Consider the following 15,999-nt stretch of genomic DNA (forward strand, 5'->3'; position numbering starts at 1 on the left):
TTGAATTTCGCTTGGGACTAACTTGATTGAGTTTCGGTCGTGCCCGACTCGGTTGAATTTGGCCAATTTTCGCTTGAGCCTGAATCAGTCGCATTCAATCAATTTTCCACCGAGACCGTCTCGACCATTCGTTGTCATCCCGACCAAATTCCGTTGATTTTCAACTAGTGTCGACTTGGTCGAATTCGACCCATTTGGACCGGGACCAAATAAAGTAAGTTTCGATAATGGTTGTCCCAGCTAAATTCAACCGATTTTTGATCGAGGTCGACTCGACCAAATACGGCGGAGTCAACTTGACCAAATTCGACGGGGTCAACCGGGCCAAATTCAACCGAATTTCGGTTTCGACCTGTTTTTACATTATGCCCGACTTTGTCTATCTCTCAACCTTTGGTCCGATCCGACTCATCTCAACTTTTTAATTTTGTTGTTTATGGGAGAACTTATCTTCTTGAGTCAAGACAAATCTTTTCTATCTACTTAGTTAATTTTTTTTCAAGATTTTTAAATAATAGTTCAATTCAGTTTGTTAGAACAAAAAATAGTTTAGTTCAGTTCAGACAAACTATTTTTTGGTTTAGTACAAAGCACTTAAGTACACTTCAATCAATTTGTTATACCCCTACATATCTATGTGTGTTTAATTAGTTATAATTGTTTCTTAATTTTTTTTTTATTAAATACTTAACTAAAATTAGTCGGTGAAACAATTATGAAAATATTTAAAATTACTAAATTTTAAATTGTATAACTTGATTAGGATAAAGATTTTTTGATATATCGTGAACTCATCCTAATACATTTTTAATCAATGCATTTCTAATATGATTATGATATTTAGAACAAGTGGTCCTAAAAACTTTAATGTCAAAATAAAAGAAGTTATTTTCTTAATTTTTATTAACAAAGCTTTGCAAGAAGATACATTGTTATATAATTATTAACAAAGCTTTGCAAGAAGAAGTATTTTCTCTTTTTGTTTATGAGAATTTATATTATGAATGAAGTAGGTAAATATTACCGTTTTTAGTATTTTAATTCAAAAATATTGTAGTTCAGTTCAAAATTAGTGCATTTCACTTCAAAAATTGTGCAATTCAGTTCAAAACCAGTGGAGTTCTCAGTTCAAAATTAGTGCAGTTCAGTTCAAAATTAGTGTAGTTCAAAAACAAGTTAAGTTTAGTTCAATTCATATTACACTTCAATGGAGTTTAGTGCAGCGCAGTTTGATAAAACAAAAAATAGTTTAGTTCAGTTCGTCTAAACTAATTTTTAGTTTAATTCAATTCTGACAAACTAATTTTTGGTTTAATGCAGTTTTTAACTATGTAGTTCAATGCAATTCATTTTGTCCATCCCTATTTATAGGGCAATCCTATTAATAAGAGAGCCTATCGATATGATAAGCAGAAAAAAGATGTTATTGAGAAGTTGGTGCAAGATTCTCTTAAGTCTTATATATTGTAGAAAAGTTGTATCCATTTTGTGAGTCTTGTTGTACTAGTTGGCAAGAAAGATGGTTCTTGAAGACTCTGATTGATCGTAGAGATCTTAATAAATAAACCATCAAAGACAAATTCTCATTCCTTTAGTGGATGATCTGATGAAGAAGTATCCGAATTTTAATCCTTGAGGACAATGATTTTTTGAAGACTGGGTAATTGATACATGAAGATAAATAAGGAAGCTATGCGGCAACCAATCCATTTAATTATGATTATCAGTCAGATTAATTTTGATCACCAATCAATTTAAATTTGATTATTTTGTTAGGACTTTTATTTATGGCATTAATAGTTAATTGGTGTAATGAATTTCTATAAATAAACAGTCTAAACAAAGTGAGGACATATGATTTCTAAATAAACATTTTTATGAGGGTTTCTCCCTACACCACCCCACATTTTTAAAAAATTCTAAAACTATTCTTTATATTTCAAAAAACTCTACACCTCCACTTTTTTTCTTTAATGGATTTCGAAATCTGTTGAAGAATTTTTTTTCTTCAACAGATTTCGAAATTCGTCAAAGAATTTTTCGAAAACTTCAATAGATTTTGAAATCCGTTGAAGAAGGACATTTTTGGAATGTAAGGATGCAAGGAGAAAGGTGGAGAGGTGTAGGGAGTAACCCTCCATTCTTGTAATCTTCCTCAAATAAATATATTTTTGGATTCTATTCATTCATTGGAATGCCTAAAGTTCTTTAATTATTCGAATAATTTTATTCCTATTCCTAGTTCTACCTACATCATCCAACATCACTATTCGATTTTGGTTCAAAGTAATTAGTCATTATTGTTATTGTTAAACAAAGACCCGCTGTACATACCACTGTATATTATCTTTATCTAATAAACCACTGCACATACTGTTTATCTTTTGTAAAACTGAGATTGATACTCTTTGTATTAATGGTGGTGGCTTTAAATAGCCACATAAATGGGCTTAAGGCCGTGTGTTCACAAAATATAATAACAACTAAATGAAATAACAACTTCCAGCAATGATACTGGAACAAACTGACTTAGAGAATAAAAACAACTAACAAGTTGTTATAAAACTAAAAGGAAAAGTAAAGTAGTCGTGACAGACTGGACATTATAAATGAAACACAATAGCAATAAACTAAAGAAAATTATAATCATAGCCTCTGATTTTAAAGTTTATTTAACAAAACTCTTTTATAAACTTAAATCTTTCCTCATTCATTCTTATAAGCTCTCTTAAGTCTTGAAATGACGTTGTTGTAGGTAATGTCTTCGTGGATAACTTAGCTATATGTTTTTTGTTCTCAACATGCTCAAGTTCCATACTTTCTTGCTTCACTTTTTTTTTCTGATGAAATGAAAACAAACATCAATAAGTTTGCTTCGTTCATGATTTACCATATTCTTTGTCAACTTGATTGTTTGATCTATTGTCTATCCGAATTAACATTTTTTCTTCTTTCATTATATCAAAATTTTGTATTAAGTTTCTTAGCCAAATTGCATGTCGAACACTCTACGATGCTGCGACATACTTAGCTTCACATATGTGGATAGTATCACAATGGATTATTTCTTTGAGAGTCAAGTAAATACTATATTTTTCACGAGGAATGTAGCCAACTGTACTTTTTCGATTATCAATATCTCCACATCAATCACTGTCTGAATACCTACTAAGCCGATAATTTTCCGACTTAGTGTACAATAATCCGAAAGACATAGTACCCTTTACATACCTTAGTATCCACTTTAATGTTTTCCAATGAGAATACCTTGACCCTCCCATAAAACGACTTGTGACTCCCATGCTTAGCATAATGTTTGGCCTTGTGTTTGTTAAATACTTGAGAGTTCCAATTAAACTTCGATAAATGTTTCCAACAACACGATCCCTTCTCCATTTTTTGATAGTTTTGTACCAGGTTCCATTAGAGTCAAAATCGGATTGCATTTCATCATCTTTGTCTTTTTCAGTATATCTTCAACATACCTCTTTTGAGACACAAAAATCTCCACTGAACTATGATTCACCTCCAGACCCAAAAAAATATATCATTATGCCTAGATCGATCTTCGAACTCCTTCTTCATCACTTCTTTAAATTCTTCGACTAGTTCGATTTTACTTCCCATGAAAATAAAATTTTCTACGTATAAAACAACAAACATAATATTCGTTTTGTAATTCAATATCTCATCAAGAATTACAAATCTATATATGTATGGTGCAATTTCTCTTGTTTTGTAGCAATAGCTGCAACATTGGGTTTGCTCCTTCTCAATTTGTGGTTGCAGTTTGCCATGGAGGCAAAACAAGCCCTTTCATCAGGAAGGTCAATAAGACTAATTAAGGCCATGTTCCTTCACAATGATGTATTTGATGCCCCTTCTAGCTACAATGATCCTCAATAGACTAATATAAAGATAGACGACTATGTAGGAAGGGCCATGATTGTAAGTGGCCATGGATAAACAAGGAAGAGTCTAGTCTGTTATTAGAGTGAGGACTTCTCAGATGGATTTGTCCAAGGGACATCATGTTATATATATATATATATTCTTCAATTACTCGTCTGGTTATATTCCTCATTAAACCCTTAAAGAGTTAGAGTTTAATAAAAAATATTATTACCATATTGGAATGGGGCATACAATAAGACAGTTTTGATTTATGACGCCTCCTAAAGTTCGTTCACCCATATGCATCTTTTACATTTGATCTCATTATTAGGAATCTCTATACACCAAAGGAGGAGTGTTGAAGTTATACTTATTTTACACCTCTTTTTTATGTTGAAAAATTTTAGCTTTTTATTTTTAAAGTTGTTTGACTATTTGAAATAAATTTAGCTGTATAGTTCCAGATTTTTAGTTGTTAAACATGAGATCATGTTTCATGTGTAGCTACTATTTTCTTGTTTTTCAGTTTGATGCTATATATAAAGTTTTCACGAATCCAATAAAAGATAAACTTCATACAACAATTTCTTTCTTGTTTTACTTTTCTATGTAACTTATTGCTTCATTGCTTTTAAAACTCCAAGAGACCCTTTCCAACAACACTTTAACACTAGAACTTAGTGACAAAAATAATATGACTTGGAGGTGTATCAGAACAATAATTATTTGAGACATTTGAATCTCAAGAAATAGAATTATCTTTAAAATTGTTAGAGTAGATATGAAGAAATTTTTAGCATAACACAGAAGTTTTGGCCAAGGTGAGGTATAAATTACTAAGTTTTCAAATTGTCATACTATGATTCGTATTTATTTGAGGAACCAAGGAAAAAAAAGGGGCTAATCTGGCTTAGAGTGGTACTCTTCACGAACACTACACCAATCCCAGGTTTGAGAAGTAATGGAATATCAGATGGAGAAAAATTCTGATAAGTGTCAATCTATGTTGAAATCCCGTGAAGGAGTACTATGTAAATTTGGATGAACTGTGATGGTGTGCAAAGTAAAAGCAAAGGATGCAATAAGATCTAAAAAACAAAGAGGGAAAATGTGAGGATAAAAAGGCAAAGATGTAGGATTGTATTCAAAAAACAGCAAATGTTATGATATGTAGGTACTGAAATACTGTAGAAATATGGTATTGTATAGCATAAACAAGAAGGGAAAAGTAGGGAATAAACAAGAAAAAGAACGCGGAATGCCAAAGGAAGCACAAATTTGGATCAGTTGAGAAGGAAGTTTTTGAGCCAAAAACAAGAGAACTTTAGGTATCTTTTCATATTGTTCTTGTAATCCACATATATCTGTCCAAATCGAACTGTGTAACCAGCATCCCATTCAAAGCTGTCTGAAAATGACCATGCATAGTATCCCTTCACATTAACACCTTCCCTGCAGGAAAAACTAAAATTACTACAACTAACAACTCAATATGAACAAAATATGCTTAACTTGCAGTTAAATTCTCACTTGATGGACTGAAGAAGGAAATGAAGATGGCCAATAAGGTATCTAATCCTGATACCATCCTTGAGGGCTTCATCCACTGCTATTGAATCATCCCTTGCTTTAGCAACACCTACAAGAAATTAAGAACCAAATAATCTTAACTTCTAAGTAAACCTATCAATTAATCACTTTCTATTATCATAGACAAAGAAGAACCTAATTTTGGTTTTCTCCTAAAGCCTAAACATGTAGAAATTTTATGATGGGATGATCATTATAGACTTATCTAATAACAAAAACGGAAAATTAACTGCGTAGTATTTACCATTTTCAGTGATGTAAATATTTGGATTCTTGTATTTGTCCCTTATGTATACCATAAGATAGTGAATTCCCTTCGGATATACGAAGAGCCAATCCAAATCCGTCTGCATAAAAATTTTCATCAGTCGTACGTACGTACAAATTCATGTTCACTGCAACTGCATGATGGTGTTTTGACAAGTGTATGTTATGATTCAGACATGTTAGAATCACTTTCATGAATGGAAATACTATTTGCATGGTGTGCATTATGGGCTATAACTAAAATTAAATAGCATTAAATTAGTTTAATTAGTCCCAGAGAAAATTTACTCTACGCACCGGAGTTCCAATAGCTTCACCATTCTTTTCCGCTATGATCAAGAGAAAATTGTTGCTTGTGTTTGTCAGTTCTCTGTTAAAAAATATTATAAAGACAGTAATTCACATAGTTTTGAAATATGTGCTTACTAGTTAGAGTGGCTAGTATATCTGTGTAGAAGGTCCTGTTGGTGCTGACTGGTGCAGCATTTTCTGCATAATATGTGGTGTAGTAATTCACACCAAGAAAATCGATGGATTTTCTTAGGCCTTCAGATTCAGCTTTTGTGAATTTAGCAAGTCTAGCACCCACTAAAGATTTCATACTTTCAGGATAGTCACCATATGTAACCGGATGAGCATACCTGAGAAAAATTTCATTCGCACATTTACAATTTCTTTCAGATAATATTTATGCAAAGTTCAATTTGCACATATATTTTGTCACTTTTATTTTTATAAGAAAAAATTTTAAATTTAACTTAATTTTTTAAAATTGGTTTGTAAAATAAATTATATATATATATATAATATAATATAATAAATTGATCTTCTTTTTAAAGATATAAAATTTTTAATTTATTTTTTATGTTAAAATATATGCATCTCGAATTTAAAACTAAAATTTAATAAATTGTTTGATAATGGACAGGATAACAGATTTAATAAATAATAAATTTTATTAAAATATAATTCATGATTTTTATATTATAGGAATGAATTTTAAGTTTAACTTCACTATTAAAAATAGTTTATTATAAAAATGAGAGTTACATAGTCTAAAATATTGATCTTACCTGTTACACTTCCGACATATTTTATTATGAGAGAAACACATACCAACCAAAGAAAAAGTCTAGAGCTCTACTTGCAGCTCCCTCATCAGCAACACTCTGAGATTTCGGCAAAAAGTAGTGAGTCGGTAAGGTAATCCCAATTTGTCCCTTTTGATGAGCCTAACACAAAGAAGCAAAAATAGAAAATGTTACTTTTCTCCCAAGCATAGTTCCTGTAGCATATAAAATCTACCCATCTTCAGAGTTAATAGTCATTTATGGACAGTTAACATGTATAATAACAAATATTAATGGATCAAATTGTCTTATACTTTACAAATATACATATTAATAATTGATTATTGAATTTGATTACCTAAACAATGTGTTTGCCTACCATAAGTCCTATCAATATACGATTCATGTCCAAGTAAAATAATATTGATCTACCCTAATAAAATAAAGTTCCTAAAAAATAAAGACTTTTTTGAAAGATATCTGACTTGAGCGTGAGAGTGTCTTCTGTAGGTGAATAACCCATCGAAGTGGATTGCGTTTTCGGAGAAAATTGGACGATCGAAAGAGAATAAAACAAGAAAGAACAACCGACACTCGGACCAATTCAACCGAAATAGTTACTATAATTTCTCACTTTTATTCTATGGAAAATGTTTCTGAAGCTAACCTGGTATTTTGTCTTGTACAAGGTGGCAGCAGATTGATGAGCCAGTAAGAGGTTGTGTCCAACGATGTAGGGTTCGGTGGCTGAGTCACCAGCACTGCAATTCCCAGCGTACTTAGAACATCTACCTGGTGCAAAGGTTCCACCACTGTAACCAAACAGACTATATGATAAGGGTTCATTCAGAGTCACCCAATGCTTCACTCGATCTCCGAAGGTCTCGAAGCAAAAGTCAGCATATCTACCAAAATCCTCCCTAATTATCCATCACAAACAAAGTTAACTGGAAATTCAATGTTAATTAGGGTTTTATAATTTTTAATTAATTAATCATTGTTAGAAAGTATATAATACTAAGTATGTTTATAGATCACTCACACCACTTTATGACTACGAAATCCCCCATACTCATCTTCAAGAGCTTGTGGGAAGTCCCAATGGAAAAGAGTGACAAAAGGTATTAAACCTGGTAAAGAAAAAAGAAGATAAAATGTTAAGAAGCTAAGTTCGAGGAAATTCAAGAAGGAATACATAGGCTAAAAAGAGGGTTTACAAAATATATATGATGTCACAAGTTCTAATATAAATAGTTATAAATAATAATAAAAATCGACCAGCTTTACCATTTGATATAATCTCATTGATGAGATTATTGTAGAATTTAACACCCAAGTGATTAACGGTTCCTTTGCCTTCTGCAGTGAGAAATTCAATTGTAACATAACATATTATTAGTTTTGTTTTTGCTTATCTAATATCCATGCTATATAATTTAAGATGAAGAAGAGTTTTGAGTCATATATTACTGGGGAATATTCTTGACCAAGAGATGGAGAATCTGAAGGAGTCTATCCCAATTTCTGTCACCAATTTTATGTCACTCTGCAACATATTAACAGAGGCAGTTAATGATGGAAAATGATACAACGTTGGTGATGCTTATTTAGCACTGTTATGACTCAAAATGGTAAAATTTGAGGGTAAGATGTACCTTGTAGCCATGATAAAAGTCAGCTCCAACATCACCAGTGCTGTGATCCCAAATTTTTTCTGATCACACCACACAAAACATTAACAAAAAGATTCGTATTATATTTATATACTATATCAATTTATTTCTTGGTTTTATTGTACTTTTCTGTGAGTTTAATACTTTATATGCTACACCACCATTAGGCTTATTTGATTTATATTTTATATGAGTTGACAGTTTTTATTTTACGAGTTGTACAAATTAATTTTATTTAATATTGAATATTTATTATTTTTGTTTATAAAATAGAATAACAGTATAAATATATATAACATTAATATAATATAAGTAATGTAACAAAAAATAGAGAGAGAGAAAGAAAGATGAATTGTTTATACGTTTATACTTAGTGCATGGTAAATATTAAAAATTAAGATTATAAAATATTATTATTTTAATAATCCACATTTATAAACTATACTTTATATTCAAATTAAAAATATATATGGTTAAATATATATGATACACAAGTAAGAACTCAAAATACATTCATAACTAAAAACACTTTTTGTAGCTTTTCTAGAGTTAAATATAATTTAAAGTTTTGTTAATAATGATGATAAGCATAAAATTGATATAGATGAAAGTTTCAACATATAAACATTATAATTAAAGTTATGGTTCTCTAGAGGTATACATTGTTATTATCAATACGGAACAAAAGAAAAAAAGTATTTACATTAATTTACATTAATTTACATTATAATAAATTCATAAAATAGTTAAATTATATAAAATAGTTATTAAACAATCATACGTAAAGTAGTAAAAAGAAGATATCGTTTTCCAGGAGGAAAAAAAAGTCTCTGATATAAATACATCGTATTGGAGTGTTATAACAAAAAGAAAGAAAGTCACGTAAGTTTGGCACCTAAGTTACGTATGTTTTTGTTGTGTTACAGAATGAATGGAATTCAAAGAAAGAGGGTAACCCTAACCTGGATGCTGTTCAGTGAAGGTGTCCCAAATACATGGTCCTCTTCCATCTACATTTCTTGCTCCTTCTGCCTGAGTAATTAACAAACCACATTAATTTACATTATCAATCATCTATCATGCACCATCGTCTATACCATATACGTGTTTATACCACAACATTTATTTAAAAAATAATAGAATACCATACCTCAATTATTAATATTTAAAAGATTGTATAAAAACTGTTCAAGTATGTATATAATTACAAATTGCATAAATTCAACATTGTGATAACATAAAAAATTCATTATCACTTATTTATTCGTATATCTTTGCTCTCGATTATCAAGAAAATGAAGCAGAAAGTATGATTTTGATTATTTAAGAATCAAAGTCAAATTTTCAATAAAACAATTAAAAAAATAATGAAAATTTTAAAAATTTTGGATACTTTTCGTCTCAATTCTATAATAACTGAAGTAAAAAAGATATACGACTTTGGTTTTAGTACAACCGAAGTCAATAAATTCACAAAATTTTCAAATTGTAACTGTTTCTTTATATATTTCGTTTTCTTCAAAACTGTGGAAGTATATGAAGCAAATTAAAAAGATAAATCTGCACTGCTGAAATCATTACAACATTTTGATTAAATTACTACAATTATGAGTTAAAATCTAAATAAGTAATTTCAAGTTGATGTTTGTAATTTTAGTAGTATACATACATTTATCAATTTTCATCACTAATTAAATGCTGAATATATAAATATCTGTAGCATGTAAATGGATTAAATTATTCGAAATGCTCTAGTTATAGTGCTTTTTGTTGATAAAAGAGAATATATTACAATACGTGTGGTTATGAGTAAAATACCTGGTAAGCAGAAGAACCTACACCAAAGATGAAAGTGGAAGGAAATAGGGTTCTGTTGAATGTTGAAGCATAGTGGCTTGGCTTCACACTTTCAGTTGCAGTTGCAGTGCCATTGCCAAAAAGGGTAGCAATAGCAAGAGATACAAGACACACAAGACAACTCTTACTTCTCATTTTTTCCTTTCTTTCTCCATAACTCTTACCAATGCCTTCTATTTATACAACAATATACTCCTTTTCTTTCCAATGATTATGATGGATATAATTGGAAGACAGTTTTTAGGGTTACTATTATATCATAGTTTATCTTCATTTCTATCCTGAAATATAATCTAATAATAAAAAACTAAATAATTTCTTAATATGTATGCATGGCTATTTTAATATATTTTACCACATTTTAATATATATATATATATAGTTATTTATTGTAAAATAATCCTATTTATAAACTAGCATGTTCTCAAATTTATTAAGCTAGCTTGTAAAATTTTAGATGTTTAGTAAACTAGAAATAAATGTAAAATATTAGAAATAAATACATTCATGCAATATTTTCTTTAAATTTATTGTATTAATAAAAATATATTTTAGGTTTTATTTTTCTTATGAAAGCTAATATGATGGGCTAAAAGACACGTGCCGACATATAATAAAAAGGAAAAATTACAAAAGTGAGGACTAAACCGCAACCCACAAAAGCAAAATAAAAATATGAAATTGTAAAAGAGAGGATAATTAAAAATTCCAATTATGAAATGAAATTGTAGTTATAATGAAAACAATAACATCTACTAAAAGAAAAACGTCATTGTCAAATTAACACAAACTTTACAAATATATGGACTTGAAAGAGCAACAGAAATTACGGCTTATATGTAGATAATTATGCCATAAATAAGCGTGTAATTGTGGCATAAATCCACGTGGCAAGAGCAGTATTAGCACCAATAGAAAGAAGACAACACCAAAATATGACCGTCATGATCTCTGAAATTATCACCATTGTATTTAATATAGTTTAGAGGACAGATAACCAATTAATTTATTAAATTTTTCGATGACTAGTAATTTTTTTAACATGTAATAATAGTTTTAACAGACATTTTTTGGCTTAATAAATATTAAGTAATATAAATATTAAAATTGGCATTTTTTTTAATTTCTCTTTATAATAAACCTTCTCCTTAAAATCTCCAATAATGAAATCTAATGTAAAACAAATATGACTTAGAGCAATCTAAATACGTGATCCAGACCAAGGTGATAGTCAAATTTTTGACCGAATTTTTTTATAAATGCAACCAGCAAATAATTCATATTATAATATAATTATAAAAAATAAAATGAAAAGAAAAATAAAATATAACTTTATGATAATAAAGAAAACTTAAATTTGTAGAGTTGAGATTTTGGTTGTTCTAAATATTGACTCAGTCAATCAGAAAATAAAAGTTTATAAAAAGAACTACTGCATTATATTATGGCATAAAATTTAAAATTATAAATAATAAAAGTTTCACCTCAGAAATGTATTTTTTAATTTTTTTTTATTGCGTCGCCTTTTAATGAAAATTAACATGCAGAAGTTGTCAATAAAGCAATCCCAGAAGACATTATTTTGAACCGTAAGATCCAGGCAAAAGTCCACTTTGGATTTCTACAGCACGGATCTACGCTGAATCCAATCACTTTTTCCAAGTGTTTTAGCCACGTCTTTAACAGCTTGCACTGCACAAACAAATTTGATGGCAATAACACATGTTTTAACATTAATATGGTGTTGAGAAATTTTACTTAATACTAGAGTTTTCGTACAATTTTTGAAAATACTTATTTTTAAATTTTTTAATTGTGATCACTTCTGATTGTTGCTCTATTAATTTTCCATCTTGTTGCCGAGTTTATTAAAAGCGTTGAAAGTTTCATTTTTATGATTAATTAACCCAAAGATAAAACTTTCAACACTTTTAAGATTCTATAACCGGTTCTTAAGGTTTGATCTTTTCGTTCATATTTTGTTACATTTTGTACTATTATAGTAATGTTCATTAACATTTTATAATTATAATGATATATTGTAGTGTAATAGACAAAGCGGGGTCATATGAGTATGATTACTACATCACGTATTGGATGATGACCACTATTCGTGTCCCTCCCATGTTGTGGATGGGAAATGGTAAAATTTCGTTTTATTGATTTTTTTTCTCTATAGTTTAGAATTCATATACACTAGTTAAAATCATTGTCTTATGCAGAGATTCAATTCTACTACTTCAATTCTAAACAAGTCCCTTAAATCCATAAGGAAAACACTTACAAAATATGTAATTCAACTCTATAATAGTATGTAGATATTAGTATATTGTAAGTTCTACATAAGCATATTTATGATTAGGTTAACTTTGTACATTGGTTTGATTTATGTTTCTAAGTTAATTTATGATTGTAATTCTATGTACATTGAATTTATTTATGATTTATTATAATTTTCATTTAAATATATGCGTCTGGACTGTTTTGGACAATTTTAAAATATGCAGGTCTGTTTCTTTATTTAGGATTGTTGTAGAAACACAGTTCTTGCAGGACCGAATATATATAAATGAAGCAACTCAAGAGGTCTTTTAGTAGAAATTACAATTTTACTTTTAAAAGACTCATTGACCTGATTTGCTTTCACACATGTATCACAAAAGACTTTGTTGTTGAATGATAATTTAGGCAATCCTTTCACGAGGTCAAAACATTGCAACTTTAAGATTAATCTCATATTTGCATGTCCACATTTATTATGTCATATCATAGCATCGTCTTTTATGGATACAAGACATGAAACATTTTTAGCATGGAATTAATTTAAATCTATTTTATACAAGTTTTTCTGTCTCCAACAAATACTAATAAACACAAATCAATTAAATTGTTCTTGCGCCTTTTTATCTCTGTATCCTGAATCAACCCTAATTTTCCAAAATTATCTAAAATCCTCAATTCCCATGGCATCCTCTTCCAAACACTACAAGAGAGCTGCTCAAAAGGTCAGGTTTGCAAGTCCTACAAGTTGGATTAGTGACGAAGATGCACAGACGAACTTCAAATGCTTCTTGTGCATTTGCAAGATCATTTCGCACAAGTATATGGGAATAAACTTCTTCAGGAGAGAAGAGTTCATCTTCTATGATTGGTTATAATATCAGGGGTCGACTGACTTCGTAGAAATGTCAGGAGATTGATACCCAAACTTGGTAAAGGTATTCTATGCTTATCTAAGGGTTGTTAATGACGTTATTTGCTCTAGAAGGGTGTGAATATCAAGCTTGATGAGGAAATTTGGACTTCTTTAGCTGTCATACGTCTTGGTGGATATTGGTCTTATTTGGGAATGCAGGGTGTGAACAAGCTTGCTATTTACAAAGCTTGCTTGAGGAATCTGGATGAACCCAGGGATTATACACTATTTAAAGTAGGGGGACTAAAGAGAGATCACAGGTTGTATGCCTTTGTTATTGTTTGGATTCTATTGCCTAGAGGAGGATATCATGCTCAACTCACTACTGAGGATGTGTATCTTATTCATGCTCTTAAGGGAAGAGTGCAAACTAATTGGACATCTGCTATGTGTGATCACATGGTTAAGATTGTTGGAAGTCCCACATCGACTAAAGATATGGCCAAATTATAATATATAAGCGAGGTGCAAACCTCACCTTACAAGCCGGTTTTGTAGGATTGAGTTAGGCTTAAAGTCCACTTCTTAATATGGTATAAGAGTCATGGTTAGAGCTTATCCTAGCGATATTTCTTGTTTCTTGGGCATTTCTATTCCACCCGCTATCGGACCACCCAATTTCTACTATATAAGTAAGGTGCAAACCTCACCTTACAAGCCGATTTTGTGAGGTTGAGTTAGGCTTAAACCTACTTTCTAATAAAAATCACTAAGAAAAATATGGCTAGCCTCCCTTATGTAGTGTTTTTGAGTCATGTCATGCGCTATTTCAATGTGGACCTTACTGGTGAAGTAACAATGGGCTACAATAAGACAAATTTGATTTCAAATCTTATTCTTCATCACATGGGTTTAAGGAAAATTGAAGAAGGATGGACTTTCAAGGATGAGCAATTATCCACGAAAGGAGAAGACACATAGCCTTTGAAAGTAGACAAAGCACTGGATCTGTTTTTCAACCAACGATTGACTTTGAGAGTTTTATGATGCAACAAATGAAGATCCAATCTGTTAGATTCAACAAGATTGAGAAGAGATTTATGGTCTTAAACACACACATAAATGAATGATAATTTGCAATTAATTTGGAGTTTAGGTTAATGGTATACATAAAAAATTTGCATCTTCCCAACTATACTTATAATACTTGAGGATTTGTAAAAGATCTAAGTACTCTCTCATCATCTTAGTTTTGAATTACTAAGTATCTTATTGGTGTTTTTAATTACCAAGACATTCTTAATTTCACTACTACAAAATTGTCCATAAATAGTGCTTTTTTAAATAAGCACTATTTATGCATGTACAAAACAATAGATAGCGATTTATTTAATATTATTTTTTTAATTTGTAATTTAAAATAGATTCATAGATATCGTTTTAAAATAAAAACGCTATCCATTGGGTACTATCTATAGACAGCGCTTATTAGGATAGGGCGTCTTATAAAAGTTTTGTCAATAATTTTCGCTTCGCGGTTCTCTTTTTGCTATTCTACTTTTCCTTTCGTGGTTCTCTTTTTTGCTATTCTACTTTGCCTTTCATCACTATGTGTGTGCCATTGCCTTCCAGCTATAGGACTCCGTTCGTGTACTGGGTTTATGTATCAGGTTCCCTCCTTCTCTTCTCTATTTCTCCTCCTTTCTTATTCCTTTTCAAAAACCCTAGACTAAGTGAACAAGGACGTGAGAGTGTGAGCGGCGTGAGGGAGAGCGTCTAATGCTCCGGTTTTCTTCAAGGAAAGAGATTCACTAATTTATCCAGCATGGGCTTTTGCACTTCCTATATGGATCTTTCGATTTCCTCTCTATTCTAGAGTCTGGATTATGGGTTGTCCTTACTTACTACACCGTAGGGTATGCTCCAACTACAATTAGGTATTAAAGTATGCTAATTCATGTAAAAGAATCAACCATTCCAGAAGTTTATAGTGCTACATGTATTAAAGTATGCTAATTCATGTAAAACAATCAACTATTCTAGTTTCAGTTTCTGCTTTGTTTTCTGTTATTCAGTGTTTGTACAGGAAATAATACCTTTTATTGTTTTCATTTTTATTTTCTGTTTTCTGTTTTTCCTGTATAAACTTCAAAAATCAGGAAACGAAGTGAATTTTTTTTTGGTAAAAACAAATGGTCCCTAAACTTTCTTGCTGCAACGTTCAACACCACCAAGTTACTTGGTTTCATAACTTTCATCACAATGTGTACTTTGCCTTGCATGGTTTGAAATGAATTGTCTATCTGAGCTTTGCTAGGATTTTGTCATGTTTTGAACTTCAATTTCATACTCAATTGTTATTTACACCAAATGTCTGTATGCTATTATAATGTATTTCTTTTCAATACAAACTAAATGGTTATATATTGATATGGCAGAAAAAAAACAGCCAAGAGAATTCAACTCCTGAAGAAGACACTTTAACAACCAAGAGGGGAATGGTGTTACCCTT

The 15,999-nt window shown here is 30.5% G+C and overlaps 1 protein-coding gene across 1 annotated transcript; it reads right to left on the reverse strand.

Annotated features, from left to right (window-relative positions):
- Nucleotides 1-5,005: 5,005 nt before the first annotated feature.
- Nucleotides 5,006-10,486, reverse strand: LOC108333496 (vicianin hydrolase-like). Its single transcript, XM_017568960.2, has 13 exons — nucleotides 10,313-10,486; nucleotides 9,457-9,526; nucleotides 8,477-8,535; nucleotides 8,292-8,367; nucleotides 8,109-8,180; nucleotides 7,864-7,951; nucleotides 7,489-7,741; nucleotides 6,868-6,983; nucleotides 6,178-6,392; nucleotides 6,049-6,080; nucleotides 5,729-5,831; nucleotides 5,425-5,533; nucleotides 5,006-5,346 (listed from the first exon to the last, which is right to left on the reverse strand). The coding sequence occupies exons 1-13, from the start codon at nucleotides 10,484-10,486 to the stop codon at nucleotides 5,178-5,180; spliced, it is 1,536 nt and encodes a 511-aa protein (XP_017424449.1). The 3' UTR covers nucleotides 5,006-5,177.
- Between the last annotated feature and the right edge of the window lie 5,513 nt (nucleotides 10,487-15,999).

This window comes from Vigna angularis, chromosome 11, assembly GCF_016808095.1.
Source record: "Vigna angularis cultivar LongXiaoDou No.4 chromosome 11, ASM1680809v1, whole genome shotgun sequence".
NCBI classification, from domain to species: Eukaryota; Viridiplantae; Streptophyta; class Magnoliopsida; order Fabales; family Fabaceae; genus Vigna; species Vigna angularis.

Coding starts and splice junctions, on each gene's coding strand:
- LOC108333496 (XM_017568960.2), bottom strand. CDS start 10,486: ATGAGAAGTAAGAGTTGTCTTGTGTGTCTTGTATCTCTTGCTATTGCT. Junction 6,393..6,867: donor CTAGACTTTTTCTTTGGTTG/GTATGTGTTTCT, acceptor AATTTTTCTCAG/GTATGCTCATCCGGTTACAT. Junction 5,832..6,048: donor GTGAAGCTATTGGAACTCCG/GTGCGTAGAGTA, acceptor ATTTTTATGCAG/ACGGATTTGGATTGGCTCTT.